At 50.4% G+C, this 16,855-nt stretch overlaps 2 protein-coding genes across 7 annotated transcripts in view; both read left to right on the top strand.

Annotated features, from left to right (window-relative positions):
- STAT5B (signal transducer and activator of transcription 5B) overlaps positions 1 to 4,248 on the top strand; it is a 65,169-nt gene extending 60,921 nt beyond the window's left edge. For 3 of the 4 annotated variants that reach the window (XM_055407885.2, XM_055407886.2, XM_055407888.2), the window contains 3 exons: positions 719 to 770; positions 1,072 to 1,179; positions 1,680 to 4,248. In XM_055407885.2, coding sequence (XP_055263860.1) covers positions 719 to 770; positions 1,072 to 1,179; positions 1,680 to 1,806 — 287 coding nt within the window. In that variant the 3' untranslated portion in view covers positions 1,807 to 4,248. Of the gene's footprint in view, positions 1 to 718; positions 771 to 1,071; positions 1,180 to 1,679 lie in introns of those variants that run through there. The other variant, XM_088829119.1, reaches the window with a different exon arrangement.
- A 6,691-nt stretch (positions 4,249 to 10,939) lies between these two features.
- On the top strand, positions 10,940 to 15,412 carry GHDC (GH3 domain containing). Of its 3 annotated transcripts, none has more exons than XM_055407881.2 (10): positions 10,940 to 11,057; positions 11,296 to 11,384; positions 11,562 to 11,836; positions 12,136 to 12,257; positions 12,530 to 13,031; positions 13,453 to 13,645; positions 13,747 to 13,818; positions 13,895 to 14,028; positions 14,319 to 14,404; positions 14,653 to 15,412. In XM_055407881.2, exons 3-10 carry the CDS (start codon positions 11,575 to 11,577, stop codon positions 14,869 to 14,871), a joined length of 1,590 nt encoding a protein of 529 aa, XP_055263856.2. In that variant the 5' UTR covers positions 10,940 to 11,057; positions 11,296 to 11,384; positions 11,562 to 11,574; the 3' UTR covers positions 14,872 to 15,412. The 3 variants fall into 3 exon arrangements, with proteins under 3 accessions (XP_055263856.2, XP_088685243.1, XP_088685244.1); XM_088829117.1 differs by having other exon boundaries at positions 14,304 to 14,404; XM_088829118.1 differs by having other exon boundaries at positions 11,534 to 11,836; positions 14,304 to 14,404.
- Positions 15,413 to 16,855: the final 1,443 nt, after the last annotated feature.

Raw genomic sequence — 16,855 nt, 5'->3', positions numbered from 1 at the left:
ATAAGGAAGTCAGTTCTTCCCAAGGCTGTTTCTCTAGAGTTCCAGAGGTGACAGCATTCTTCCCTGTATGATTGAGAAGTTGCCCAGTTGTGACCTCCCCATGTTGGTCCTCGTTTTGTCGCCAGTCCTTCTGTATCTGCAGCTTGAAACTTTTGAAGATGTGTTTTCTTTTTACAGTGAGTGTTCAGTTAATGCTTGATTTAAACTTGTATTGAAGTTTACCTTTTTTATGGTTTGACGAATGTATTAACACATCCAAGCCAACTTGGAAGCTGTCTTAGCTTCCAGTGTCAGCATTGAGGCTTCTACTCTCCTGGGTCTTCCTAATGAGTTAAAATATGTGCTTGTGGGACTTCCCTGGTGCTCCAGTGGCTAAGAACAGGTGCCCCCCCGATGCAGGGGGCCCAGGTTTGAGCCCTGATCAAAGAATTAGATCCCACCTGCCACAACTAAGCCAAAATTAATTATTTTAAAAGACTCCATGCTCCCAATGCAAGGGTTATGGTTTCGATCCCAGGTTGGGGAACTAAGACCCCGCATGCCACACTATAAGACCAAAAGAAATGAGAGAGAAATGAAAGACACGCTTGTACCAAATCCTAAAATAAAATGAGGTGACTGTGTCTTATCCTAAGAAAAGACAGGATTCTTCAGGGAGACTGCATCTTCATTTCATTTGAGGACTTTGGTTCTCATCACCATCTTCCCCCCTCGGCAGCTAAAGCAGTGGACGGATACGTGAAGCCACAGATCAAGCAAGTGGTCCCTGAGTAAGTGTCCGGGTCCAGCCCCGGTCTCCTGCTGCCTCTTCTGTCCTCCCCTGCCTCCACCTGGCTCTCCTCACCCACCACCGCCTCCCCTCCTGTTCCCTTCCCCCCACACACACACATACCTGACCCAGTCCTGGGGAGGGAACTGGGCCTTGGTCACGAGGGGACCTGGGACGCAGGGCCCCGCTCCCACAGCCAAAGCCCCAGGCTCAGTGGGCCCTTTGTCCTTCCACACCCGAGGAAAGACACAAAAGTGCTCCCTCCCCACTACCCCTTGCTAAGGCTCCGCTTCCTTCCACAGGTTTGTGAGCGCCTCTGCAGACTCTGCTGGAAGCAGCGCCACCTACATGGACCAGGCTCCCTCCCCAGCCGTGTGCCCCCAGCCTCACTATAACATGTACCCACAGAAGTAGGTTGTGTTTTCATGGGGCTCCATGGGGAGGAACTGGGCACCTGGCCTCAGGCCTGATGGCCAAGGATACCAGGGCTGGTCTGGGTCTGAGACCACCCAGGCCAGGTGGGCTGAGGCACGTGCCCAGGTGGGAGGGAGAGATTTGACCAACAGGAATTGGTAGTACCGAATAGGGTTGGGCAGTGTCACCTGCTCCGCTCTTCTAAAGTGGAGATTTTCCTGGCTTTGTGTAAGAACCAGATGGGGTTTCAGTATGTGCGGGCAGCCAGTGTTGAGGCTAGGTAGGCTGGGTAATTTAGTCTGAGTCACTGTGTCCAACCAACTGGCAGATGACTCTGCCCCAGGGTTCAGATCGCCTTACTGGTTGCCTGCCAGGCCTGGGCCAAGGATATAGGCAGTCTGAGCCGCTAACCTGGTGGGGTGCAGGGTGGTCTCTGCTGCTCCTTGTTGGCCTCTGACCTCTCCCTTCCCTCAACCTCTCTTCTTTTCCTCCCAAGCCCTGACCCTGTCCTTGACAACGATGGTGACTTCGATCTAGACGATACGATGGACGTGGCGCGGCGTGTGGAGGAGCTCCTAGGCCGACCCATGGACAGTCAGTGGATCCCCCACGCACAGTCGTGACACCCCACCCCCCTGCCCCGTCGCCATCTCTAGCTTCTTCGTCCTCGCCAGAGGAGTTACTTTTGTGGATGTTTTAATTCCATGAATCGCTTCTCTTTGGAAACAATACTCATAATGTGAAGTGTTAATACTAGTTGTGACTTTAGTGTTTCTGTGCATGGTGGCACCAGTGAAGGGCGTGTGAGTGTGTGTGTGTGAGTGTGAGATTGCATGTTGTGCTGCTTCTCCCCCTTGCTGTCCAGAGTTTAGCTGCAGCACTGGGGCCACAAACAGAGGCTCTGGTGGTTTTAACCTTGTACAGAATGGCAGTTAGTTCCATGAGCCCTGGAACTGGGCCATGTGTCTTAAGGTCCAGTGGCTCTGACACGTGGCTCTTCAAGTGAGGGAAAGACAGAGGGAGGTGGAAACACCTCCCATCTGGTGAATCTTTGTCACTGTGCTTGCCAAGCCATTGATCTATAACCGTGATGGTCTCTGCTTTTCTTCTGAAACGTACAGACTGCTTGTGACAAATAAGGGCAATCTTCCCTCCTTCCCTCTCCCCCAAGCCCCACTTTCCTGGGTCGGGATGGGAGAAGGAGGGACATACAGTAGTGGCTGGGGCAAGGGAAGTCATGGCTTTGGCGGTGGGTAGTGGCTTTCTAAATAACTAGTAGCCCATCTTCTGTTCTCTGCCTCCCACGCTCACTCCCCCGCCCCGTGGAATTGCCACTTAGTTCCTATGTGCGTACACATGTGCAGACACGTTTGTTGAAGTAGAGGAGAGACAAGAGGGTCACATAACCAGCGCTTACAGTGTTGATGTCCTTTATGTTGTGGCCGGATTGAACAGCCTGGCCCTGGCTCACGGGCTCTGAGAATGTCGCCTTGTTCCCTGGGAACAACCAGCCGTCTGCCCGCCCTCCTCTGCGCTGGTGGAGGCGCAGGCAAGGTTTTCTAAAGGCGTATTGATGACGGCTTTTTGCAAATGTTGAATCATGTTTTTGTTTCTAAATTGGGACTTCTCGGTTTCCCCTTCTCACCCTAAGTTGACGTTAGAATTATTTCTTCCTGCATCAGGTCCTGTGCCTTTGACTCGCCGCAGGTCACGTCTGTTCCCTTCACTGTCCACACACAGTGTGTTGGGGAGTGGGTCGCTAGAGTGTGGGCTGAACCCAGGACCTGTGTGTTGCCCACCTGGGCAGGGTGCTGGGTGACAGCATTGGGGTAATTTGGGGAAACACAGTCAGCAGGTTTGCTGGGAAGTTTGGTAAGCTGCAAAAACAAAGCAAAACGAAAAGCCCTCAGCATAATTTTGTCCAAAATTTCTTCCATAGCTTTACACCAGAAGGAAGGAATGGGCTGTGGCAGGCAGGTGGGAAAAGGGGGAGGCAGGTATAGCTTTGGGGTTTAAGCCTGTAAGGTCACCCCAGCTCCCCTCGAAAAGAAGGGCCTGACCACACCCAGGAGGGAATGGCCCTAAAAACATTATTTTTATACATGTGGGGAAATGAACATATTTTTTTTACAAAATTAACTTCTGAATTTATCAGTGTTTTAATGTTAAAGGAAAATATTTCTCTGTAGTAAATATTTATTGGAAGATGACTTTTTAAAAGCTGCTCTTTGCCCTAGCTTAGTTTCGTACACTGATTTATCAATATTTTTCTATGCCGGGTGGTAGACTGTCTCTGCCTCTGATGACCAGGCTGACCCCTCCATGGATACCAGCACTGACGTAGCAGCCCCTTACGTCCTCAAGATTTGATTAAAACCCCCGCCTCCCCCTCCCCGCCCCCTTACCGAGGATGGGAGTGTTGGGGAAAGGTGGAAAGGAAGCCTAGTTGCCCCTGTCACCCGGGCACCTTTAGTGCCAACCCTGGTGGTCCCAGCAACCCCGGGGGCAGGGAGTGACACACTTTCAGATGAGCGTTGGCCTGGCCCCAGGCATGCCAAGGGCAGAGCTCTCACAGCATAGTTAGAGCTGCAGAGTGGCCGCCCGGAATCTGGGGGTCCCTTCGCGTGTCCCATGGCTGAGCTGTCCTCAGTTTCCCGAGACCGTGTCTCCTGATAGGAGAGATTGTGACTGAAAGGTGCGCTCACTGTCTGCATGTAGCTTCTCTCTCAAGCCGCAAGGAGAGGCGACGGCAAGTCTCGACTGCCTCAGCCCCTCGCTCGCCCCCAGACACACACACACAGGTCATCAGAACGTTTCAGTGTACGGTGTGTGCAGGGCTTTGTAGCGGGTAAGGGGGGGAGACTAAAAGTGAATATAACTTAAAATAGTAGCATACTTTTTTATAATTTTTCTTTATAAAACTTTGTGAAATTATTTCAGATACATATTTTAGTCTTGACGCAGATTAGTATATAGTCGCCCAAAAAAAGTATTGTGTACAATTTGGGATAGTCACAAACTTGTGTATTTTATGTTACAAATAAATACTTCCTCTCAGTGGACAATATGGAGTCCTCTTTTTATTTTGTTCCGCCAGGTGCTGAGATAGGGTGGTTTTGACGGGGAAATATTTGAAATCATCAGTGTGACTCTGAAAAAAGGAACTAGTTGGGCGTTGGCTGCCTCAGAGCGTGTGTGTGTCACCAGCTTTGATGGCTTATGGGGGCATTTCTTACCTTTCTGTTCACATGAGGTTTTGAAAATTAGAATGATAGTCTTTATCTCCTATTCCTGTTAGAAAGCTCATCCTTGAAAATCAGCGTGTTCGGGGGACTTTCCCGGTCACCCTGGGCCCTGAGTTCAATACCTGGTCAGGGAGCTAGATCCCACATGCTGCAACTAAGAGTTCACATGCCACAACTAAAGATCCCTCATGCCACAATGAGACCAAAGATCCTGTGTGCTGCAGCTAAGACCCGGCACGGCCAAATAATTTTTTTTTTTAAGTGTCACTGGGGGCTTTGCTGGTGGTTCAGTAGTTAACAGTCCACCTTGCACTGCAGGGGACACTGGTTTGATTCCTGTTCAGGAAGATCCCACATGCTGCAGAGCAAATAAGCTTGTCCACCACAACTACTGAGCCCGCACACTGCAACTACTGAAGCCCAGGCTCCTAGAGCCCGTGCCCCGTGACAAGGGAAGCTGCAGCAGTGAGCAGCCTGCGCGCTGCAACAAAGAGTAGCCCCCGCTCGCCACAACTAGAGAACGCCAACATGCAGCAACAAAGACCCACCGCAGCCAAAACATAAATAAATCTTCAAAAAAAAAAAAGTACCACCGATAAGGTTTTAAAAAAAGAACAGAATGATGGAAGAGGTAGGAAAAATCTGAAAGGCTACAGCTAACAAAGCCCAGGGAAGGGTGACAGTGTCAAAGATAGTAACTGGGAATACTGTCTGGGTTTGGCACCAAAGGGGCTGGTGATGACCTTGGTAAGAACAGTCTGTAAAGATAGGGACCCAAGCTGAGCTGCAGGGCACTGAAGAGTGACAGGCTTTCCACTCCTGGTGTGATAGCACGAACAGCTTTACACACCCACCCCCGCAATGAAACTGGCGACAGTTGTTTTCTTAAACCCACCCGTTTGAAGTCACCTAAGGGTATACAGCAAATGAAGAAATGTTTACTCAAGAAAATCCAAAATGCAGTAAGAAGAGTGAGTGCGGTGTTTGAACCAAGATCCAGAAGGACAGAAACTCCAGACCAGTGCAGCCAAGAACAAAGAGCTCCCTTTCCCCATAGCTCCCAGTCAGAGGGTTATCATCTGGGAAAGCCAGGATGCCAGCATTTCTCATCCTGCCCCCAGCCCCCTGTAACTGATGCAAAGTTCTGGGTGATGCTGCTGAAAGGTAAGGTACTCCCTTCTGCTCGGCCCCTTCTGGTAGGATGGACACTTTACCTAGGGCCAGTGCTGCTGAGAGTCCTGGAGCCCTGATCACATTTGCCCAGGTCCATGAGGTGGTGATTCCCCCATGGGAGAGGCAAGCCAGGAAGGACTGAGGCTACTGATCACCCCCACCCCTCAGCTTTTTTTTTTCCTTTTTTTGGCTGTACCTTGCGGCGTGTGGGATCTTAGTTCCCCAGTCACAGATCAAACCTGTACCCTCTGTGTCGGAAGCTCATAGAGTCTTAACCACTGGGCCACCAGGGAAGTTTGAGCACTCAGCTTTTGAAGTGGGCCCATCACTCAGAAGTGTGCTCTCATCGCACCCACAACACCAAAGCTAAGGCTCAGAGATTTTGCTCCAGAAAGGAGTGAGTGAAGTCGCTCAGTCGTGTCCGACTCTTTGTGACCCTGTGAGCTGTAGCCTACCAGGCTCCTCCGTCCGTGGGATTTTCCAGGCAGTACTGGAGTGGGTTGCCATTTCCTTCTCCAGGGATCTTCCCAACCCAGGGATCGAACCCAGGTCTCCCGCATTGGAGGCAGACGCCAGAAAGGAGAGGCAGGTTTAAAACAGAGGGAACTGACTCAATTTGCAAGCTCAAGCTTAACTGTGCTCGCAAAAACTGGAGGTTGTGGTGAAAGGCTATTGGCAGGAGACCCATAGCTTCAGTAGAGACAGAGGCTAAACTGAACTGGCTAGTTTGCTAGAAATGGGGAAAGGTAAGGCATAAAGGAACTTTCTCTCTTGGGATCAGAACAAATCTCAAATACTGACCTTTGAAACTATCCCTTCAAAGAAGCCTGCATTTGATTGGATCAATTTGTGGAGTCATTTATTCCCCAGCACATTGTTGGCAGATCAGCCAACAACTAGTGTAGTTTTAACAGCTGGGTGCGGTCAGGGAAAGAGATCCTTACAAGTCACTGTCGTGCTAGGATGACTATGGGCTTAACTCAGGTCTGCACCCACCTAAGGAACAATAGCAGAGGCTCCGCACTGTGTAGCTAGTGGGATGGGCAGTGGGAAGCAGACATACTCACTAAAATAATCCAGCCACTCACTAAACAAGGAAACTTGTTTACCTGGACCAGAAACAAGGAATTGCTAAACTGGTTTCCAAGGTGGCTGCACTATTTTACATGAGGGTTCTAATTCCTCTACATCCTTGCCAACACTTGCTATTTTCTGACCTTTTTGATTGTAGCCATCCTAGTGGAGTGAGACATGACTTGAGTCAGTTCTAGTTTGCATTTCAAATGCCTGATGACTAATGGTGTTGAGCAGCTTCATCAGAAGCCCTGGAAAATTCACAAATGTCTGGAAACCAGACCATACACTCCTACAAAACCAACTGAAAAGAATAAAGTTGAGGTAGTCACACTTAGCAATTTCAAAGCTTATTACAAAGAAATAGTAATCAACGAAGTGTAGTGCTGGCAGGAGGATAGACCTATAGATGAGTGGAATAGAATTCAGAGTCTAGAAAGAAACCCATGTATCTGTGGTCAACAAATTTTTGACAATGGTGTCTAGACCATTCAGTGGGAAAAGAATAGTTTTTTCAACAAAGAGTGCTGGGACAACTGGATAGTCACATGTGAAAGAATGAATCTGGAACCTTACCTTACATCATATATAAAAATCAACTCAAAGTGGATCAAAGATCTAAATGTAAGAGCCAAAACTGTAAAACTCAAAGAAGAAAACAAAGCTTCATGACATGGGATTTGGCAATGATTTTTTTGGCCATGATACTAAAAGTGTAGGCAGTAGAAGGTAAATTGGACTTCATCAAAATTAAAAACTTTTGGGAATTCCCTGGCTGTCCAGTGGTTAGGACACTGAACTTGCATTGAATGAAGCCCAGGTTCAATCCCTGGTGAGGGAACTAAGGTCCCACAGTGCTGCAACTAAGCATTTTGGCACTATGACACAGCCAAAAAAATTTTTTTAATTGTGCATCAAAAGACACTATTGATACTTCCCTGGTGGTCCAGTGGCTAAGACTCCATGCTACCAATGCAGGAGCCCTGGGTTCAATCCCTGCTCAGGAAACTAGATCCCGCAGGCCAAAATTAAAAGTTCGCATGCTGCAACTAAAGATCACACATGCTACAACTAAGACACAGTCAGCCAAAAAAATAAATACTTTAAAAAAAAAGACACTGTGAACAGAGTGAAAAGGCGACGCACAGAATGGAAGAAAATATTTGCAAACCATATGTCTGATAGGGGATTAATAGCCAAAATATATAAAGAACCCTTCAACAACAAAAACTTTCAAGTGGGAACATGACATGAATAGACATTTTTCCAAAGAAGATACACAGGTGATAACAAGCACACAAAAAGATGCTCAGTTGTTAGGGAAATGCAACTCAAACCCACAAAGAGATACGCATCAGGTTGGCTATTACAAAACCAAAAACTCAGAAAACAGCAACTGTTGAGGGGATGTGGAAAAATTGGAACCCTTGTACATTGCAGGTAGACTCGTAAAATAGTGCAGCTGCTGTGAAAACAGTATGGTGGTCCCTCAAAAAGGTAAATGTGTGAATTACCTTATGATTTAGCACTTCACCTTCTGGGAATATTCTCAAAAGAATTAAAAAGGAGGACTCAGATCTTTGTACACCTGTGTTTATAGCAGCATTATTCATAATAGCCAAACAGCGAATGTCTATTAATGAATGAGTGGATAAACAAAATATGGTATATATATATATAGTATATTTCCTTCCTTAAATTCTGACACATGCTACCACATGGACAAGACAGACACAAAAGGACAAATATTGTATAAGTCCCCTTATATTAGGCATCTAGAATAGTCAGATTCATAAAGACAGCAAATAGGGTGATGGTTTTCAAAGGCTGTGGGAAGGAGGAGTGGGGAGTTATTGTTTGATGAGCACAGAGTTTTAGTTTAAGAAGACGAAAAGTTTTGGAGAGAGATGATGGTGATGGTTCCACAACAATGGGAACATACTTAATGACACTGAAGTGGATAACTAAATACAGTTAAAATGGTAACTCTTATGTATATTTTACTACAATTAAAAAAAATGGATCAAAGACAAATGTAAAAGCCAAGGTAATATAAGAGTAAATCTTCATGACCTCAAATTTGACATTATATTCTTAGATATGACTCCGAAAGCATAAGCAACAAAAGAAAAAAATAGGTTGTTAAACTTCATCAGAACCAAACATTTTGGACTTTCCCGGTGGTCCAGTGGTTAAGAATCCACCTGCTAGTGCAGGGGGCCGGGTTCGAGCCCTGGTCTGGGAAGATGCCACATGCCACAGGGCAAGTTAGCCTGTGCACCACAACTACGGAAGCCCACGCGCACTACAGCCTGTGCTCCACAAAGAGAAGCCACGATGAGAAGCCCGTCCACCGCAGCTGGACAGTAGCCTGCGCGCAGCAATGAAGACCAGCAGGCAAATAAATACAACCAAAAAACGTGTGCTTCAAGGACACTATCAAGAAAATAAAAAGAGCTGTGGGATCTGGGTGGCAGGGAGGCTCAAGAGGGATATACATATATTTATAGCTGATTCATGTTGTACAGCAGAAACTAGCACAACATTGCAAAGCAATTACACTCCAGTTAAAAAGTTTTTAAAAACAAAATTTTTAAAAAGATTTTTTACCCCAAGTCAAAAAAAAAGAAAATGGAAAAATACCCCATACAATAGGAGAAAAATCATATTTGCAAATCATACATATCTGAAATATGGACTTGTATATAAAATAATATAAAGAACTCTTACAACTTGATAATAAGACAAGTGGTCCAGTTAAAAATGGGTAAAGAATCTGTTAAGACATTTCCCCAAGAAAGTACACAGATGGCCAATAAACACATAAAAAGGTGTGACATCATTAGTCATTCAGTTCAGTTCAGACGCTCAGTCGTGTCCGACTCTTTGCGACCCCATGAATCACAGCACGCCAGGCCTCCCTGTCCATCACCAACTCCCGGAGTTCACTCAAATTCATGTCCATCGAGTCGGTGATGCCATCCAGCCATCTCATTCTCTGTCATCCCCTTCTCCTCCCACCCCCAATCCCTCCCAGCATGAGAGTCTTTTCCAGTGAGTCAACTCTTCGCATGAGGTGGCCAAAGTATTGGAGCTTCAACTTTAGCATCAGTCCTTCCAGTGAACACCCAAGACTGATCTCCTTTAGAATGGAGTGGTTGGATCTCCTTGCGGTCCAAGGGACTCTCAAGAGTCTTCTCCAGCACCACAGTTCAAAAGCATCGATTCTTTGGCGATCAGCTTTCTTCACAGTCCAACTCTCACATCCATACATGACCACTGGAAAAACCATAGCCTTGACTAGATGGACCTTTGTTGGCAAAGTAATGTCTCTGCTCTTTAATATACTATCTAGGTTGGTCATAACTTTCCTTCCAAGGAGTAAGCGTCTTTTAATTTCATGGCTGCAATCAGCATCTGCAGTGATTTTGGAGCCCCCAGAAATAAAGTCTGCCACTGTTTCCACTGTTTCCCCATCTATTTGCCATGAAGTGATGGCTACCATGTGTAAAACAGATAGCTACTGGGAAGATGCTGTATAACTCAGGGAGCTCACCTTGGTGCTCAGTGATGACCTAGGGCGGTGAGATGGGGGAAGGGAGGGAGGCTCAACAGGGACGGGGTATATGTATCCATATAGCTGATCCACTTTGTTGTACAGTAGAAACTAACATAACATTGTAAAGTAACTATACTACAATTAAATATTTTTAAAGCTAAAAATAAAAAGGTAATAAAATGAAAAAAGAAAGTAAGCCCACACAAAAGCAGGATGACAAGTTAATAAATTATAACTACAAAAAAAAAAGGGGGGAGTGAGATTCTTTTCTGTCTTCGCGGTCCCAGTAGTTCGCCTGTGATGCGTCACACGCTGCTTTAATGTTTATTCCATAACAGAAGGATTTTCTTTCTCTGCTACCTTTGTGGAGGGCAACTCCAGATTGGAAAAATGTTGCTTTTTGACAGTGCTCAACTTTGCACCAGCTCCAGGATGGGATGTGACCACTTCCCGCTCAAGCTGATCTGAGACACTTTTCTACACTCAGGTTTCTCTTTCTTCACTTGCACGAGTCTGAGGACCACTCTGCATGCTAAGTCACTTCAGTCATGTCCGACTCTTTGCAACCCTATGGACCACTCTACTCTGGCTATAACTTCCCTCCACCTGCAGGTTTGGGCCACCTCCCAGCACCGCGGCCCTTAGGCAACCTGTCCCTTTAAGAGCTCCCCCGACCCCGCCTCCAGCTCCACCCTCAGGCCCAGCAGCAGGACTTCCTCTTAAAGCCTGGGCTCCATCTTTCTGGCTAGCTGTGTACTGAGACTGTTCCGGAGCCTTGAGGGGCCCCTGGGTGCCAGGCAGAGGCACAAGTGGGCTGTGACAGGTGCCTGTGGGACGTGGAACCACTGCTAGGGGCTCAGGGCTTGTGGTGGGGTGGGGGGAGGGGGTGGGGGAAGGTGGCGGGGAAGGGACACTATGCTGGGACAGGGTCAGTCCTGGACAGAGCAGAGCCTCTGGGGAGTAGACCAGACCTGTCATCAGTTAAGTAACTGCTCTTAGCCCGGTGCTCTGCCATGCCCTCCGTGCTGCTTCTCAGGAGTATCATTATTTCCATTTTACAGATGGGGCAAGGGTACGGGGCTCAGAGCCGCTGACTGAGTGCCCCAGGGCCAGACAGCTAACCAGGGACAGAGCCAGCATCCGAACTCAGGTCAGTGTGACTCCAAAGCCTTGCCATTGTCTCCTCCACATCACGCGCCTGACAGGGGTCCAGGCTTCTTCCCCAACTTCCCTTTGAACTTGATTTTCCTGTGCTTGGCAGAGTGAGGGGAGGAAATGGGTTTCCCCTCCTCCCTGCAGTACCAGTACTTGGAGGCCTTCCTCCCAGGAGCTGCTTGGAGATGCTGCTGCTGCTGCTGTCCCTGTTGCTGCTGCTGCCACTGGCCGTGCTCCTGTGGTGGCCGCGGTCCCGGGATGCCAGGTGGTCCTGGCTTGTCTGCCTCCAGCACCGTGTGGCGTGGGGGGTCCTGCGCTGGGCAGCCGCCTGGCAGCAGAAGAGACTAGCGCAGAGCACGTTGCACGCGGGCCAGAGCCAGCAGCAGGCCCTGAGGCGGTGTCTGCAGGGAGCCCAGGGTCCCCGCTGTCCCCTCAGAGGGAGCACAGGTGTGTTTCCCAGGGTCTGGGGAAGTGGCCCAAAGAGAAGGAAACCCCACAGGAGAGTCAGATTCCAGAACCCAAAGACTACCCTTCCCCCTTCTACCGCCAGCACAGAGAGAGGTCTGACCCAGAGAACCTACCCAGGCCAGATTGTTCAAGATGAATTTTACCATCCTGCCCCCTGATCGCCTCTCTCCCCTCAGGCCTGTTCTGGATTCCTTCCCTGAGGGTCTCACCAATCTGGTTTGAACCCTTGGGAATCTCTGTGGCTTCATGGGGATTTTATGATGTCTTTGGGGCTACAGATATAAGCACCTTCCGGAACCATTTCCCTCTGACCAAGGCCAGCCAGGCCCAGGAGGAAGAAAGTGGGGGGCAGCCCTTGTCCCCCACCTCAAACCGGTACCATGGCGAGGCCTCTCTGCAGGTAAACGGGGAAGGCTGGAACCCAACCCCATCAGAGGTCCCTAAGTGCAGTCAAAGCCTCCCATCAAGATGGGAAAAAAGCAAACAGCAACAACAGCAACAAAAACCTCAAAACAAAACTGGGGGACTTCCGTGGTGGTCCAGTGGTTAAGACTCCCCGCTTTCAGTGCAGAGGGTGTGGGTTCGATCCCTGGTGACCAAAAAAAAAAAAAATCTGGGGGCTCAGAGTCTGGCTCAGGCCCAGGGCCAACACTGTCTCTTGTCTCCCTCCAGGCCACCTTGCTGGGTCTGGCAGCACTAAACAAGGCCTTCCCGGAAATGCTGGCTCCAGGAGGCACGGCCCGTGTAACTACTTCCTCCCCTTGGCCCTACCCCCTCCCCTGGCCTTGGCATGCCCTGGGCCAGGTGAGCCCCACTGGAGCCAAGGACCCAAGGGTCCTGCTGCTGGAGGCACTGAGGTCCCCAGGGCTGCAGGCTCTGGAAGCTGGGACGGCAGCAGAGCTCCTAGATGTCTTCTTGGACCTGGAGGCCCATGGGGAAGAGCTGGCTGAGGCCATCGCTGCTGGGAGCCCAGGAGCACCTCTCCCCAGACGGGCGGCCGAGCTGCGGGAGGCCCTGGAGCAGGGAACCCGAGGACTGGCCCTTCGGCTCTGGCCAAAACTGCAGGTGGTGGTGACTCTGGACGCAGGAGGCCAGGCTGAGGCTGTGGCCGCCCTGGGGGCCTTGTGGTGCCAAGGGCTCACCTTCTTCTCACCCGCTTACGCTGCTTCTGGAGGTCAGCAAGACTCAAGGGTGGTGAGGGGCACACAGCTAGCTGCCAAGTTGTCGTTGTTCAGTTGCTAAATTGTGTTCGACTTTTTGCGACCCCATGAACTGCAGCAAGCCCTATATAATCATCTCATTGATTCCTCCCCAAAACCAGTACCTCCATTTTACAGATGAAAAAACTAAGGCTCAGAGAGGTTAAGAGACTTACACAGATTTATACCACACCAGCATTTTCTCCAGATCCATCACCTCCAGAACCACTGCCTCTTCCTAATTAGGGCCTTAGAAGCAGAGGACTGAGCCTGGGGGAGCCGGGAAGGATGGAGTGGAGGGGCAGCAGGGGGATCAGATGCGCAGAGGGTTGGGGCTTGGATGGTTGGGGCTTGGATGATTGCCTAGCAGATGAAGAGGCTGCTTGCTCCCCACAGGGGTGTTGGGCCTGAGTCTGTGGCCAGAGCAGCCCCATGGCCTGTACCTTCTATCCCCTGGAGCCCCCTTTATTGAGCTGCTCCCACTCAAGGAAGGAACATGGGAAGAGGCTACCCCCACTGTCCTGCTGGCTGAGGCCCAGAAGGGCAAGGAGTATGAGCTGGTGTTGACCAACAACGCCAGCCTCACCAGGTGACCATCTGCCAGAGGTGAACCCGGTTAAAGGCCATGCGCATGCTGTTGAAGTTAACGGGCCCTTGGGCCTGACCTCATCCCCACTTCCTCTCTATCAGGTGCCGGCTGGGTGACGTGGTACAGGTAGTAAGTGTCTACAATCAGTGTCCAGTCGTCAAATTTATCTGCAGGTAAGTGACCCCCCGGGTCACTGAGGGACCATGCTCGTGCCCTGGGTTCCTCTGCCTCCTGCTTCCTTCTCCCCAGGCTGGGCCAGACCCTGAGTGTTCGAGGCGAAGACACTGGTGAGGACGTGTTCTCTGAGGCCCTGGGCCGGGCCGTGGGGCAGTGGCCGGGGGCCAAGCTGTTGGACCATGGCTGGGTGGAGAGCAGGATTCTGGGTAAGCTTTTCCACTGGCTGACTATCCCTTACCCATACCCATCCTGCTGGGAGACCTCTAGGAGGGAGGGAAGACCCAGCCTTTTCTGCTGCTCCTAACAAAATCCTTCCGCCTATCTAACCCCGACCCATCCTGCTGCAGTCTCTACCCATTTCCTCTCCGTTTACCCCCCTCCTTGCCAAGAAACTCCTTCTCTCCCCTGCGAACCTTGGAGTGGGGGCAGTGGGCATGGGCTTTCGAAGATGCCCCATTCACAAAACGTGTGTCCGTAATAGGCGGTTTGTCCACAGATTCCTCTGAGGGCTCCGCTCCCCACTATGAGGTATTTGTGGCACTGAAGGGGCTGAGGAACTTGTCAGAGGAAAATCGAGACAAGGTAACCAGGAGTCAGGGACAGGACAGGACTGAATGTCCCCTTCACTCCTCACACTGCCCTGTGCGCCATGGGGAAGCGGGGAGGGGAGGAGAGCCTCCCTGGAGCTCTGGGAAGGGAGGGTTGAGCCCCACAGACAGACATGCACACGTGGAACTTCCAGCCATGCATACCCTGGGCACAGCTGTGTGCGCCTCACCCACACGCCGCCCAGCCCCACACCAGCCTCACTTGATCCTTTCTATTCCCAGCTTGACCACTGCCTTCAGGAAACCTCCATTCGCTACAAGTACCTGCGGTTCCGGGGCAGCATGGGCCCCGCCCAAGTCCACCTGGTGGGGCAGGGGGCCTTCAGGGAACTGCGGGCAGCCCTCGCTGCCTGCCCCACGGCCCCTTTCCCTCCTGAGATGCCCCGGGTCCTGAGACACAGGCCCCTGGCCCAGTGCCTGCAGAGGAGGGTGGTGTCCTGAGCTGAGGCCTGCCCCCGGCCCCGTTCACCCCCATGGGCTGCCTCGCTCTTTCCTCTGGGGCCCCTCTGGATGTGGAGCCCTTGGCCAGGGTCTTCATGTGTCAGCTGAAAGCTGCCCATGAGAGCTGCTGCCCTTAGGGAGGCCCGACCTGGTCTATCAGTTCCAAGGACAGACACCAGCAGCGCCCCGCTTGGAGCCCCCAGCCCACCCTGGAAGACACGGGAGTTCCAGTCCATGCTGGCAATGCCTGTTTTCCTCAGCCTGTGCACCAGGCAGGCTGGAAGTGTTGGAAGTTCAGGCTCCCAAGAGTGACCCTCAGTTGGCACAGAGCAGGGGCTGGTGACCGCAGACCTCAGCTTTGTCGTCCCTCAGTAGAACAACTCTGAAGTGTATCCTGTAGCATCTCCCTCCGAGGGTCCCCACCAGTTGCCCACAGTGGTAACCCTGTCATTAGCACGGTTCTTACTGGTTTTCTTCCTGTCTCTCCTGTCCCTCCTCCCACGTGCTTTCTAGGATCACCTGCCAAATAAACTTCTTACACCCAGAATCTTGGCTCGGGGTCTGCTTTTGGGGAAACCAGGGGCCCCATTCGCTCTGCTCCTGCTGCAGCCTGGATTGCCCTCTCCGCTTCAGTTCTGGACACCAGGGCTTTCCCTGTAACTTCTGCTCCAAGCTGGGGCGGTCCCTGAGTATGTGCCCTCGGAGACCTGGGGGACCCCTACCACAGCCCAAGTCAACCTAGTAGACACTGAACTCCCCGCCCCCAACCTCTCCCCATCCCAAGCCTTCCCTAAGTGCGGAGGGGCTGCTCCCCAACTCCCTTTGCCCAGGCTTAGCACAAGGCTCCCTTCCTGGCCCAAAACCCACAAATCACTTCCATGGGCAGTACTGCAAATCATAAAGAATCATAGCAGGAAGCAGCCCCAGAGACCATCTGAGTTGACTGTCCATCTTACCATGGGGGAAACGGGCTGGCCTTCAGTTTCAGCAGGGTCGTGGTCTTGTCCAAACCTCGCAGCACCTCCTAAATAATGTGGCACTTAATCCCAATCAGCTGCCAAGTCTCAGATTCTTTGTTTGTTTTAATATTTATTTATTTATTTGTCTGGGCTGGGTCTTAGTTGCAGCATGTGGGGTCTAGTTTCCTGAGTAGGGACTGAACCCAGGGCCCCCTGCATTGGGAGCGCAGTTTAGTCACTGGACCACCAGGGAAGTCCAAGCCTCAGATTCTGACTCTGAATTACTACTTCTGAATCAGTTCAGTTCAGTTTGGTCACTCAGTTGTGTCCAATTCTTTGCAACCCCATGGACTGCAGCATACCAGGCTTCTGTGTCCATCACCAACTCCTGGAACTTGCTCAAACTCATGTCTATTGATTCAGTGATGCCATCCAATCATCTCATCTTCTGTCATCCCCTTCTCCTCCTGTCTTCAATCATTCCCAGCATCAGGGTATGTTCCAGTGAGTCAGTTCTTCACATCAGATGGCCAAAATATTGGAGTTTCAGCTTCAGCACCAGTCCTTCCAATGAATATTCAGGACTGATTTCCTTTAGGATGGACTTGTTGGATCTCCTTGCAGTCCAAGGGACTCTCAAGAGTCTTCTCCAACACCACAGTTCAAAAGCATCAATTCTTTGGCTCAGCTTTCTTTATGATCCAACTCTCACATCCATACAAGACTACTGGAAAAACCATAGCTTTGCCTAGACGGACCTTTGTTGGCAAAGTAATGTCTCTACTTTTTAATATGCTGTCTAATCAGCTTAGCTGATAAGACCCTTTGACCCACTCTGACCTCACTTACCTGTCCAGCCACCTCTCTCTTCTAAGAGAAGTTGTGATCAGTGGCCCACACCCTGCTTCCTGCATGAGTTAACCTCTAGGTCTCTGCTCAGGCTGTCCCTTCTGGGGAAAGCCTTCTCTCCCAAGCTTACTTGATGGAAACTGACTTTTCACGCCAGGCTTTTGCAGAGTCCTCTC

The sequence above is a fragment of the Moschus berezovskii genome, chromosome 20, assembly GCF_049115385.1.
Source record: "Moschus berezovskii isolate FMDL1 chromosome 20, NW_MosBer_1.0, whole genome shotgun sequence".
Lineage (NCBI taxonomy): Eukaryota > Metazoa > Chordata > Mammalia > Artiodactyla > Moschidae > Moschus > Moschus berezovskii.
Note: the sequence above shows the minus strand (reverse complement) of the source record. Positions and strands in the feature narration are given on the sequence as shown.